Below are 13,891 nucleotides of genomic sequence, written 5' to 3'. Positions count from 1 at the left end.
TTTATTTTTTAATTTAATTTAATTTTTTTATTTTTATACATATTTTTAATTGGAGTTCAATTTCCTAACATATAGCATAACACCCAGTGCTCATCTCATCAAGTGCCCCCCCTCAGTATGGTTTTTAAATCATTTGTATTTCCTTGGTATTGGTGATGATCCTTCCTTTTTCATTTGTGATTTTATTAATTAGAGCCTTTCTCTTTTGTTTTTAATAAGGCTGGCCAATGTTTTATCTATATTGTTAATTGTTTCAAAGAACCAACTCCTGGTTTTCTTGATCTGTTCCACAGTTCTTCTGGTCTCTATTTCATTGAGTTCTGCTTGAATCTTTATTATCTCTCTTCTCCTTGATGTAGGTTTATTTGCTGTTCTTTCTCCCATTACTTTAGGGGCAAGGTTAGCTTGTGTATTTCAGTTGTTTCCAGTTTTTTGAGGGATGCTTGTATTGTGATATATATATATATATATATATACCTCTGAGGACTGCTTTTGTTGTATCCCAAAGATTTTGAAGGGTTGTATCTTCATTCTCATTAGTTTCCATGAATCTTTTTAATTCTTCTCTAATTTCCCTTTAGGAAAAGGGTTGACCCTTTCATTTTTAGCAGGATGGCCTTTAACCTCCATGAGTTTGAATTTCTTCCATATTTCTTCTTGTAACTGAGTTCAGGTTTCAAAGCATTATGATCTGAAAATATGCAAGAGAGAATCCCAATCTTTTGGTATCAGTTAAGACCTGATTTGTGACTCAGTCTGTGGTCTAATTCTGGAGAAAGTACCATGTGCTCTTGAGAAGACTGTGTTTTCAGTTGCATTTCGATGTAAATTTCTGTAAATATCTGTGAAATCCATCTGGTCCAGTGTATCATTTAAAGCTCTTGTTTTTTGGAGATGTTTCCTTAGAAGATCTGTCATTTGCAGAAAGTGCCGTATTGAAGTCTCCTAGCATCAATGTATTATTATCTAAGTATCTCTTTACTTTGGTTATTAATTTCTTGATATACTTGGCAGCTCCCACATTAGGGACATGAATATTGATGATTGTTAGGTCCTCTTGTTGGATAGATCCTTTAAGTATGATATAATGTCCCTCTTCATCTCTTACTACAGTCTTTGGGATAAACTAATTTTTCTGATCTGAGGATTGCTACCCCTCCTTTCTTTTTAGGACCATTTGAATGGTAAATGGTTCTCCAACCTTTCACTTTCAAGCTATATGTGTCCTTAGGTCTAAAAGGAATCTCTTGTAGACAGCAAATAGGTGGCTCTTGCTTTTTTATCCAGCCTGAAACCCTGCATCTTTTGATGGGATCGTTAAACCCATTCACGTTCAGAGTTATTATTGAAAGATATGAATTTAGTGTCATCATAATACCTATTCAGGTCCCTGTTTTGTAGATTATTTCTTTGTACTTCCTCTGTATTTTAGAGTTCTCCTTAATATTTCTTTTTTTAAAGATTTATTTTTTTATTTATTCAGGATAGACATAGAGAGAGAGAGATAGGCAGAGACACAGGAGGAGGGAGAAGCAGGCTCCACACCGGTAGCCCCACGGGGAACTCGATCCCAGGACTCCAGGATCGCGCCCAGGCCAAAGGCAGGTGCTAAACCGCTGAGCCACCCAGAGATCCCCCCCCTTAATATTTCTTGCAGAACTGTTTTGGTGGTCACATATTCTTTCAGTTTCTGCCTATCTTGGAAGCTCTTTATATCTCCTTCTATTATGAATGAGACCCTTGCTGGATAAAGTATTCTTGGCTTCATGTCCTTCTCATTTAGACCCTGACTATATCCTGACAGCCCTTTCTAGCCTGCCAGGTCTCTTTGGAGAGGTCTGCTGTTAGTCATATTTCTCCCCATATAAGTTAGGGATCTCTTGTCTCTTGCTGCTTTAAGGATTTTCTTTTTATATTTGGAATTTGAAAGTTTCACTATTAAATGTCGAGGTGTTGAATGGTTTTTTATTGATTTTAGTGGGGAATATCTCTATCCCCTGGATGTGAATGCCTGTTTTCCTGCCCAAGTTAGGGAAATTCTCAGCTATGTTTTGTTCAGGTATGCTTTCTGGTCCTCTGTCCCTTTTGGCGCCCTCTGCAACCACAGTTAAATGTAGATTTTTCCTTCTGAGGCTGTCATTTATTTCCCTTAACCTTTCCTCATGGTCTTTAATTTGTTTTTCTCTTTTTTCCTCACCTTCATTCTTTGCCATCAACTTGTCTTCTATTCACTCACCCTTTCTTTTACCTCATAAACCCTTGTCGTTAGGACCTCAGTTTGGATTGCATCTCATTGAATTGATTTTTAATTTTAGCCTGATCAGATCTAAATTCTGCAGTCATGAAGTCTCTTGATTCCTTTATGCTTTTTTCCAGAGCCACAAGTAGCTTTATAATTGTTCTTCTGAATTGGATTTCTGACATCAAATTGTAATCCAAATTCTGTAACTGTAATTGTACTGTTTCTGATTCTTTCTTTTATGGTGAGTTCTTTCTAGTCAGGTCTTAATATTTTTTAAGTTAAATTTTTATGTGGTATTAAATTAGAGTCCAGCTTTATTTATTTATTTTTTTGCATGTAGTAGCCCAGTTTTCCCTGCACCATTTGCTTAAAGGACTGTCCCCGTTTAAAAAGACCATCTCTTCAGCAAATGGTATTAGCAAAGCTGGTCAGCTACATGCAAAAGAATGGAACCAGACAAGTTTCTAACACCATATACAAAAATAAATTCAAAGTGGATTAAAGACCTAAATGTGAGACCTAGATCCATAAAAATCCTAGAAGCACACAGGAAGTAACCTTTTTGACATTTCCAGTAGCAACTTCTTTCTACATATGTTTCCTCAGGCAAGGGAGAAAAAAGCAAAATAAACAATTGGGACTACATCAAAATAAAAAGGTTCTGCACAATGAAGCAAACAGTCAAGAAAACTGAAAGGAAACTCATAGAATGATAGAAGATATTTGCAAATGATTTATCCAATAAAGGATTAGTATCCAAAATATATAAAGAACTTATACAACTCAAAACTCAAAAAACAAAGATGCCAATTAAAAATGGGCATAATAGGGGTACCTGGATTGGTCAGTTAAGCATCTGCTTTCAGTTCAGGTCATGATCCTGGAGTTCCAGGATTGAGTGCCACATTGTGCTCCCTGCATGGAGCCTGCTTCTCCCTCTGGCTATGTCTGCCTCTGTCTCTGTGTCTCTCATGAATAAATAAATAAAATCTTTTAAAAAACTACAGTGATATAATGAACACTAGGAATTATATGAAAGACTGATGAATCATTGAACTGTACATCTGAAACTAATAATACATTATATGTTAATTGAATTTAAATTTATTTATGAATTTAAATTTAAAACTAAAAAATTAAAGTAAAAAGGCAAAACAGTAACAAAAAGAACTACAATATGGTAGCAACTCATACCTGTCAGAATGGCTGAAATTTACAGCACAAGAAACAAGTGTTGGCGAGGATTTGGAGAGAAGGTACCCCTTTTTCACTGTTGGTGGAAATGCAAAGTGGTGCAGATACTGTGGAAGATACTATTGAGTTTCCTCAAAAAGTTGAAAATAGAACTACCCCACAATCCAGTAAACACACTACGCAGTATCTATCCCCAAAATACAAGACTGATTCAAAGGACTACACACACTTCTAAGTTTATAGAAGCATTATTATAGCCAAATTAAAGAAGAAGCCCAGGTGTCCATCAAGGGAAGAAGAGGTGGTATATATACACAATGGAATGTTACTCATCCAGAAAAAAGAATGAAATCTTGCCATTTGCACCAACATGGTTGGAGCTAGAGAAAATAATACTAAATGAAAAATGTTCAGTCAGAGAAAGATAAATACCATATTATTTCCCTCATCTGGAATTTAAGAAATAAAACAAAGGAGCAAAGGAAAAGTAAAAGAGAAAGAGAAAGGCAAACCACAAGACAGACTCTTTACTGTAGACAACAAACTGATGCTTACCATAGGGGAGGTTGGGGGGGAATGGGTGAAATAAGTGATGGGATTAAGGAGGACACTTATTGTGATAAGTTCTAGATGTAGGAAAGTGTTGAATCATTATATTGTACCCCTGAAACTATTATAACTCTGTATGTTACCTACACTGTTATGAAGTAAATATTAAAATAAAGAAAAAATCTCCTTGCTAGTTATAATTTGATTCAGATTTTCTGTTTCTTTATTCTTTAGTCTTGGTAGGTTTTCTACTCTGGGACTCTGTTCATCTAGGTTATCCAATTTGTTGGTGTATAATTTTTCAAACTATCTTATTTTTTATTCCTGTAGAATTGGTAGTACTGTCCTCCTTTTCATTTCTGATTTCAGTAATATGAATCTTCTCTCTTTTCTCATAGTCCATCTCACTGAGAGTTCATCAATTTTGTTGATCTTTTCAGAGAACCGACTTTTGGTTTTATTGATTTTCTTTATTGTTTTTCTATTCTGTATTTTATTTATCTCTGTGCTAGTCTTTATTATTTCCTTCCATCTACAGGTTTACTTTGTATTTCTTTTCCTAATTCCTCAAGTACTAAAGTTAGGTTATTGATTGAGATCTTTTTTAATGTGAATATTAATAGCTATAAATTTCACCCTTAACACATTTTCTATGACATCTCATGTTTTGCTATGCAATGTTTTCTTTTTCATTTGCTTTTTGGATCAGAGGTGAAGCATTAGGTATGGAAATTGAGTAGAAAACAAGCCAAAAAAACTGAAGTAGGATTTGGGCCAGCATAAATGCTCAGGGTATTGTATTGTCTTAATATTTCTGGTTAATTTCAAAGGTGACCCAAAATAGGTCAGAAGTGCTGAGTTGTGGAACAAAGATAACTCCAGGAATCATGGCTCAACTACCGAGTTCAGGTAGTTATTATAGACATAATAACTTTATGTGTTCAGAATTGATTTAAGATTGAGGCAAGATCAGATATTTAGGTGGATCCTATCAGAAAATGTAGCTATGGGGAGAGGAGAAATAAATGTAGGGGAAATAGGATTGAACCTGAGAGTGAGGTGGGAGAAAGCCCTGTATTTATGTCCTGATTCTGTTCCCAACCAGCTATTTGAATTTGGAAAAATCAGTTCCACTTCTCTGAGCTGCAGTTTCCTTATTTGTAAAATGAAAATATCTCCTGCCCTGTGTATGATGTTTGAAGATCAAAACGAGATGATGGATTTTAAGGTGCTTTTTATAAACATAAATTGTAATACACTTGGAAGGGATTATTATGATTGCAAAGAGAGGGTTTCTTTATCTTTTTATCTTCCCCTTTCTTCCCCTCCTTCCTATTTTGTTTCCATCCTCCCTGGTGATCCCTGTTTTTATTTCCATTGTCTCTCCTTCCTATCTTGCAGGGCCAGTGATCCGGGCTGAGGTGGGTGACACCATCCAGGTGATCTTTTACAACCGCGCTTCCCAACCATTCAGCATACAGCCTCATGGAGTCTTCTATGAAAAAGACTACGAGGGAACTGTGTACAATGATGGTGAGCAAGCAGGGTTTCCAACTAATATGAGCTGCAGGTAATAACAGGTAGCTCTAGAGGAAAAATATATAAGGGAGGAATGAGAGAGGAAACAGAATTGATTGTCCTGCATGGATGTTATTAAATGAATGCATGATATAATGAAGCAGAACTGTGCTCAATAAGAGACACATTCTTTAAATATATTTAAATATATGATGATTGACATTTTATGTTATTTTTTTAAGTTGTACCATTTAAAAAATTTTATTTATTTATTTGAAAGAAAGAGATATCATGAGTGGGGGAGGAGCAGAGGGACAAGAAGACTCCCCACTGAGCAAGGAGCCTGGCATGGGGCTCAATCCCAAGACCCTGAGATCATGCCCTGAGCCAAAGTCAGATGTTTAGCCAGCTGAGCCACCCAGGTGCAGTCCTGATTGACTTTTAATGATATTTGTTCTTCCAATCTATGAGCATGGAATGTCTTTCCATTTTTTTTTGTGTCATCTTCAATTTCTTTCATTTGTGTTTTATAGTTTTTGGAGAACAGTTTTTTCACCTCTTTGGTTAGGTTTATTTCTAGGTTCTTATTATTTTTGGTGCAATTATGAATGGGATTATTTTCTTAATTTCTGTTTCTGCTGCTTCATTATTAGTGTATAAAGATGCATTAGAATTCTTCACATTGATTTTGCATCCTATGATTACTGAATTAATTGATCAGTTCCTGTAGATTTTGGTGTTATATGTATTGCAATATAAATATAAATATAAATATAAATATAAATATTGCTATAGTATGTCATCTGCAATAGAAAAAGTTTTACTTCTTCTTTACCAACTTGCATACTTTTTATTTCCTTTTGCAGTCTAGTTGCTGTGACTAGAACTTCCAGTACTATGTTAAATAAAAGTACTGAGAATGGATATGTTTATCTTGTTTCTGACTTTGTGTGTAAAGCTTTCAGTTTTTCCCCATGGAGTATGATGTTCACTGTGGGGTTTTTTCATATATAGCCTTTAGGGTTAGTATCCCAAATATATACAGTTTACATAACTCAACACCAAAAAAATAAATAATCCAGTTAAGAAATGGGCAATAAACACGAACAGATATTTCTCCAAATAAGACATCTGGACAGCCAACAGAGACATGAAAAGATGCTCATCATCACTCTTCATCAGAGAAATACAAATCAAACTACAATGAGATATCATTGCATACCTGTCAGAATGGCTAAAATTAGCAACCAAGAAACAACAGGTGTTGGCAAGAATATGGAGAATGTGGAATGCTCTTTCCCTCTAGTGTGAATGAAAACTGCTGTAGGCACTATGGAAAATAGTATGAGGTTCCTCAAAAAGTGAAAGAAGGAATTACCTTATGACCCAGAAATCTTACGACTAGGTTTAAATTTTTTAAATATAATTTCTATGCATCTCTTGACCATAGCTTGTGTCCATTTAAGGAATTTCAAACTTAGTGCTTGTGTTTTTCTTTTTTTTAAGAGGGAGAGAGGCAGAGACACAGGCAGAGGGAGAAGCAGGCTCCATGCAGGGATCCTGACGTGGGACTTGATCCCAGGTCTGCAGGATCAGGCCCTGGGCTGAAGGCAGTGCTAAAATGCTGAGCCACCTGATTGCCCCTTCTGTACATTTTAAACAGTAATCAGGAATATGTTTTCAAGTGAGAAGTAATACAAATAAGTTTTTTTTAATAATAAATTTATTTTTTATTGGTGTTCAATTTGCCAACATACAGAATAACACCCAGTGCCCGCCACCCAGTCACCCCCACCCCCCGCCCGCCTCCCGTTCCACCACCCTTAGGTCGTTTCCCAGAGTTAGCAGTCTTCCATGTTCTGTCTCCCTTTCTGATATTTCCTACCCAAGTCTTCTCCCTTTCCTTCTATTCCCTTTAACCAACATTTATATTTGCCAAATGAATGAGACCATATAATGTTTGTCCTTCTCCAATTGACTTATTTCACTCAGCATAATACCCTCCAGTTCCATCCACGTTGAAGAAAATGGTGGGTATTTGTCATTTCTAATGGCTGAGTAATATTCCATTGTATACATAAACCACATCTTCTTTATCCATTCATCTTTCGATGGACACCGAGGCTCCTTCCACAGTTTAGCTATTGTGGACATTGCTGCTAGAAACATCGGGGTGCAGGTGTCCCGGCGTTTCATTGCATCTTTATCTTTGGGGTAAATCCCCAGCAGTGCAATTGCTGAGTCGTAGGGCAGGTCTCCATTTAACTCTTTGAGAGACCTCCACACAGTATTCTCAGAGTAGCTGCACCAGTTCACATTCCCACCAACAGTGTATGAGGGTTCCCTTTTTTCCACATCCTCTGGTTTCCTGCCTTGTGGTTTCCTGCCTTGTTAATTTTCCCCATTCTCACTGGTGTGAGGTGGTATCTCATTGTGGTTTTGATTTGTATTTCCCTGATGGCAAGTGATGCAGAGCATTTTCTCATGTGTGTGTTAGCCATGTCTATGTCATCCTCTGTGAGATTACTGTTCATGTCTTTTGCCCATTTCATGATTGGATTGTTTGTTTCTTTGGTGTTGAGTTTAATAAGTTCTTTATACATCTTGGATACTAGCCCTTTATCTGATATGTCATTTGGAAATATCTTCTCCCATTCTGTAGGTTGTCTTTTAGTTTTGTTGACTGTACCCTTTGCTGTGCAAAAGCTTCTTATCTTGATGAAGTCCCAATAGTTCATTTTTGCTTTTGTTTCTTTTGCCTTCGTGGATGTATCTTGCAAGAAGTTACTGTGGCTGAGTTCAAAAAGGGTGTTGCCTGTGTTCTCCTCTAGGACTTTGATGGTATCTTGTCTCACATTTAGATCTTTCATCCATTTTGAGTTTATCCTTGTGTATGGTGAAAGAGAGTGGTCTAGTTTCATTCTTCTGCATGTGGATGTCCAATTTTCCCAGCACCATTTATTGAAGAGACTGTTTCTTCCAGTGGATAGTCTTTCCTCTTTTATCGAATATTAGTTGACCATAAAGTTGAGGGTCCACTTCTGGATTCTCTATTCTGTTCCACTGATCTAGGTGTCTGTTTTGTGCCAGTACCATGCTGTCTTGATGACCACAGCTTTGTAGTACAACCTGAAATCTGGCATTGTGATGCCCCCAGGTATGGTTTTCTTTTTAAAATTCCTCTGGCTATTCAGGGTCTTTTCTGATTCCACACAAATCTTAAAATAATTTGTTGCAACGCTCTGAAGAAAGTCCATTGTATTTTGATAGAGATTACATTAAACGTGTAAATTGCCCTGGGTAACATTGACATTTTCACAACATTAATTCTGCCAATCCATGAGCATGGAATATTTTTCCATCTCTTTCTGTCTTCCTCAATTTCTTTCAGAAGTGTTCTATAGTTTTGAGGGTATAGATCCTTTACCTCTTTGGTTAGGTTTATTCCTAGGTATCTTATGCTTTTGGGTGCAATTGTAAATGTAAATTCTCTTTCTTCAGTCTCATTGTTAGTGTAGAGAAATGCCACTGCCTTCTGGGCATTGATTTTGTATCCTGCCACACTGCCAAATTGCTGTATGAGTTCTAGCAATCTTGGGGTGGAGTCTTTTGGGTTTTCTATGTAGAGTATCATGTCATCGGCGAAGAGGGAGAGTTTGACTTCTTTAGGAATTTGAATGCCTTTAATTTTTTTTGTGGTCTGATTGCTGAGGCTAGGACTTCTAGTACTCTGTTGAGTACTAGAGCTGGTTTGGAGGTCACATATTCTTTCATCAGTGGTGAGTGTGGACATCCCTGTCTTGTTCCTGATCTTAGGGGAAAGGCTCCCAGTGCTTCCCCATTGAGAATGATATTTCCTATGGGCTTTTCGTAGATGACTTTTAAGATGTTGAGGAATGTTACCTCTATCCCTACACTCTGAAGAGTTTTGATCAGGAATGGATGCTGTATTTTGTCAAATGCTTTCTCTGCATCTATTGAGAGGTTCATATGGTTCTTGGTTTTTCTCCCGCTGATATAATTAATCACATTTATTGTTTTTACGAGTGTTGAACCAGACTTGTGTCCCAGGAATAAATCCTACTTGGTCATGGTGAATAATTTTCTTAATGTATTGTTGGATCCTATTGGCTAGTATCTTGTTGAGAATTTTTCAACCATGTTCATCAGGGACTGGTCTATAAGTCTTTTTGGTGGGGTCTTTCTCTGGTTTTGGAATTAAGGTGATGCTGGCCTCATAGAACGAATTTGGAAGTACTCCATCTCTTTCTATCTTTCCAAACAGCTTTAGTAGAATAGGTATGGTTTCTTCTTTAAACGTTTGATACAATTCCCCTGGGAAGCCATCTGGCCCTGGACTTTTGTGTCTTGGAAGGTTTTTGATGACTGCTTCAATTTCCTCCCTGGTTATTGGCCTGTTCAGGTTCTCTATTTCTTCCTGTTCCAGTTTTGGTAGTTTGTGGCTTTCCAGAACTGCGTCCATTTCTTATAGATTGCCTAACTTATTGGCATATAGCTGTTCATAATATGTTTTTAAAATCGTTTGTATTTCCTTGCTGTTGGTAGTGATCTCTCCTTTCTCATTCATGATTTTATTAATTTGAGTCTTGTCTCTCTTCTTTTTAATAAGGCTGGCTAATGGTTGATCTATCTTATTAATTCTTTCAAAGAACCAACTCCTGTTTTTTTTTTTATCTGTTCCACAGTTCTTCTGGCCTCTTTTTCATTGAGTTCTGATCGAATCTTTATTAACTCTCTTCTTCTGTTGGGTGTAGGATCTATTTGCTGTTTATTGTCTAGCTCCTTTAGGTATAAGTTTAGCTTTTATATTTGAGTTCTTTCCAGTTTTTGGATGGATGCTTGTATTACGATGTGTTTCTCTCAGGACTGCTTTTGCTGTATCCCAAAGTTTTTTTTTTTTTTTTTTTTTGACGAATCTCAAGCTTTTTTTTAATAGTAGGTTGAATATTGTACATAGTCATATCTTAATTTAGAATCACCAATCTAAACAAATTATTGAATCACACATTTTAAATTAGAGATACAGGCCATCATTCTTTTTTTTTATTGGTGTTCAATTTATTAACATACAGAATAACCCCCAGTGCCCGTCACCCATTCACTCCCACCCCCTGCCCTCCTCCCCTTCCAACACCCCTAGTTCGTTTCCCAGAGTTAGCAGTCTTTACGTTCTGCCTTTCTGATATTTCCCACACATTTCTTCCCCCTTCCCTTATATTCCCTTTCACTATTATATATATTCCCCAAATTAATGAGAACATATAATGTTTGTCCTTCTCCGACTGGCTTACTTCACTCAGCATAATACCCTCCAGTTCCATCCACGGTGAAGCAAATGGTGGGTATTTGTCATTTCTAATAGCTGAGTAATATTCCATTGTATACATAAACCACATCTTCTTTATCCATTCATCTTTCATTGGACACCGAGGCTCCTTCCACAGTTTGGCTATCGTGGCCATTGCTGCTAGAAACATCGGGGTGCAGGTGTCCCGGCGTTTCACTGCATCTGTATCTTTGGGGTAAATCCCCAGCAGTGCAATTGCTGGGTCGTAGGGCAGGTCTATTTTTAACTGTTTGAGGAACCTCCACACAGTTTTCCAGAGTGGCTGCACCAGTTCACATTCCCACCAACAGTGTATGAGGGTTCCCTTTTCTCCACATCCTCTCCAACATTTGTTGTTTCCTGCCTTGTTAATTTTCCCCATTCTCACTGGTGTGAGGTGGTATCTCATTGTGGCTTTGATTTGTATTTCCCTGATGGCAAGTGATGCAGAGCATTTTCTCATGTGCATGTTGGCCATGTCTATGTCTTCCTCTCTGAGATTTCTGTTCATGTCTTTTGCCCATTTCATGATTGGATTGTTTGTTTCTTGGGTGTTGAGTTTAATAAGTTCTTTATAGATCTTGGAAACTAGCCCTTTATCTGATATGTCATTTGCAAATATCTTCTCCCATTCTGTAGGTTGTCTTTGAGTTTTGTTGACTGTATCCTTTGCTGTGCAAAAGCTTCTTATCTTGATGAAGTCCCAATAGTTCATTTTTGCTTTTGTTTCTTTTGCCTTCGTGGATGTATCTTGCAAGAAGTTACTATGGCCGAGTTCAAAAAGGGTGTTGCCTGTGTTCTTCTCTAGGATTTTGATGGAATCTTGTCTCACATTTAGATCTTTCATCCATTTTGAGTTTATCCTTGTGTATGGTGAAAGAGAGTGGTCTAGTTTCATTCTTCTGCATGTGGATGTCCAATTTTCCCAGCACCATTTATTGAAGAGACTGTCTTTCTTCCAATGGATAGTCTTTCCTCCTTTATCGAATATTAGTTGCCCATAAAGTTCAGGGTCCACTTCTGGATTCTCTATTCTGTTCCACTGATCTATGCGTCTGTTTTTGTGCCAGTACCACACTGTCTTGATGACCACAGCTTTGTAGTACAACCTCAAATCTGGCATTGTGATGCCCCCAGATATGGTTTTCTTTTTTAAAATTCCCCTGGCTATTCGGGGTCTTTTCTGATTCCACACAAATCTTAAAATAATTTGTTCTAACTCTCTGAAGAAAGTCCATGGTATTTTGATAGGGATTGCATTAAACGTGTATATTGCCCTGGGTAACATTGACATTTTCACAATATTAATTCTGCCAATCCATGAGCATGGAATATTTTTCCATCTCTTTGTGTCTTCCTCCATTTCTTTCAGAAGTGTTCTATAGTTTTGAGGGTATACATCCTTTACCTCTTTGGTTAGGTTTATTCCTAGGTATCTTATGCTTTTGGGTGCAATTGTAAATGGGATTGACTCCTTAATTTCTCTTTCTTCAGTCTCATTGTTAGTGTATAGAAATGCCACTGACTTCTGGGCATTGATTTTGTATCCTGCCACGCTACCGAATTGCTGTATGAGTTCTAGCAATCTTGGGGTGGAGACTTTTGGGTTTTCTATGTAGAGTATCATGTCATCGGCGAAGAGGGAGAGTTTGACTTCTTCTTTGCCAATTTGAATGCCTTTAATGTCTTTTTGTTGTCTGATTGCTGAGGCTAGGACTTCCAGTACTATGTTGAACAGCAGTGGTGAGAGTGGACATCCCTGTCTTGTTCCTGATCTTAGGGGAAAGGCTCCCAGTGCTTCCCCAATGAGAATGATATTTGCTGTGGGCTTTTCATAGATGGCTTTTAAGATGTCGAGGAATGTTCCCTCTATCCCTACACTCTGAAGAGTTTTGATCAGGAATGGATGCTGTATTTTGTCAAATGCTTTCTCTGCATCCAATGAGAGGATCATATGGTTCTTGGTTTTTCTCTTGCTTCTATGATGAATCACATTGATTGTTTTACAGGTGTTGAACCAGCCTTGTGTCCCAGGGATAAATCCTACTTGGTCATGGTGAATAATTTTTTTAATGTACTGTTGGATCCTATTGGCCAGTATCTTGTTGAGAATTTTTGCATCCATGTTCATCAGGGATATTGGTCTGTAATTCTCCTTTTTGGTGGGGTCCTTGTCTGGTTTTGGAATTAAGGTGATGCTGGCCTCACAGAACGAATTTGGAAGTACTCCATCTCTTTCTATCTTTCCAAACAGCTTTAGGAGAATAGGTATGGTTTCTTCTTTAAACGTTTGATAAAATTCCCCTGGGAAGCCATCTGGCCCTGGACTCTTGTGTCTTGGGAGGTTTTTGATGACTGCTTCAATTTCCTCCCTGGTTATTGGCCTGTTCAGGTTTTCTATTTCTTCCTGTTCCAGTTTTGGTAGTTTGTGGCTTTCCAGGAATGCGTCCATTTCTTCTAGATTGCCTAATTTATTGGCGTATAGCTGTTCATAATATGTTTTTAAAATCGTTTGTATTTCCTTGGTATTGGTAGTGATTCTCCTTTCTCATTCATGATTTTATTAATTTGAGTCTTGTCTCTCTTCTTTTTAATAAGGCTGGCTAATGGTTTATCTATCTTGTTAATTCTTTCAAAGAACCAACTCCTGGTTTTGTTGATCTGTTCCACAGTTCTTCTGGTCTCGATTTCGTTGAGTTCTGCTCGAATCTTTATTAACTCCCTTCTTCTCTTGGGTGTAGGATCTATTTGCTGTTTTTTCTCTAGCTCCTTTATGTGTAAGGTTAGCTTTTGTACTTGAGTTCTTTCCAGTTTTTGAATGGATGCTTGTATTGCGATGTATTTCCCCCTTAGGACTGCTTTTGCTGCATCCCAAAGATTTTGAACGGTTGTATCTTCATTCTCATTAGTTTCCATGAATCTTTTTAATTCTTCCTTAATTTCCTGGTTGACCCTTTCATCTTTTAGCAGGATGGTCCTTAACCTCCACATGTTTGAGGTCCTTCCAAACTTCTTGTTGTGATTTAGTTCTAATTTCAAGG

The 13,891-nt window shown here is 37.4% G+C and overlaps 1 protein-coding gene across 5 annotated transcripts in view; it reads left to right on the top strand.

Annotated features, from left to right (window-relative positions):
- The window catches only part of HEPH (hephaestin), a 110,595-nt gene that overhangs the window by 37,518 nt on the left and 59,186 nt on the right, over positions 1-13,891 (top strand). For all 5 annotated transcript variants that reach the window (XR_012026073.1, XM_072815273.1, XM_072815272.1 and 2 more), the window contains exon 9: positions 5,387-5,518. Coding sequence is in view for 4 of the 5 variants with exons in the window: in XM_072815273.1 (XP_072671374.1) it covers positions 5,387-5,518 (132 nt within the window). In the remaining variant the exon portion in view is untranslated. The remainder of the gene's footprint in view (positions 1-5,386; positions 5,519-13,891) is intronic.

This window comes from Canis lupus, chromosome X (genome assembly GCF_048164855.1).
Source record: "Canis lupus baileyi chromosome X, mCanLup2.hap1, whole genome shotgun sequence".
Taxonomy (NCBI): Eukaryota; Metazoa; Chordata; class Mammalia; order Carnivora; family Canidae; genus Canis; species Canis lupus.
The sequence above is the reverse complement of the archived record's forward strand: the minus strand, read 5'-3'. Positions and strand labels throughout refer to the sequence as shown.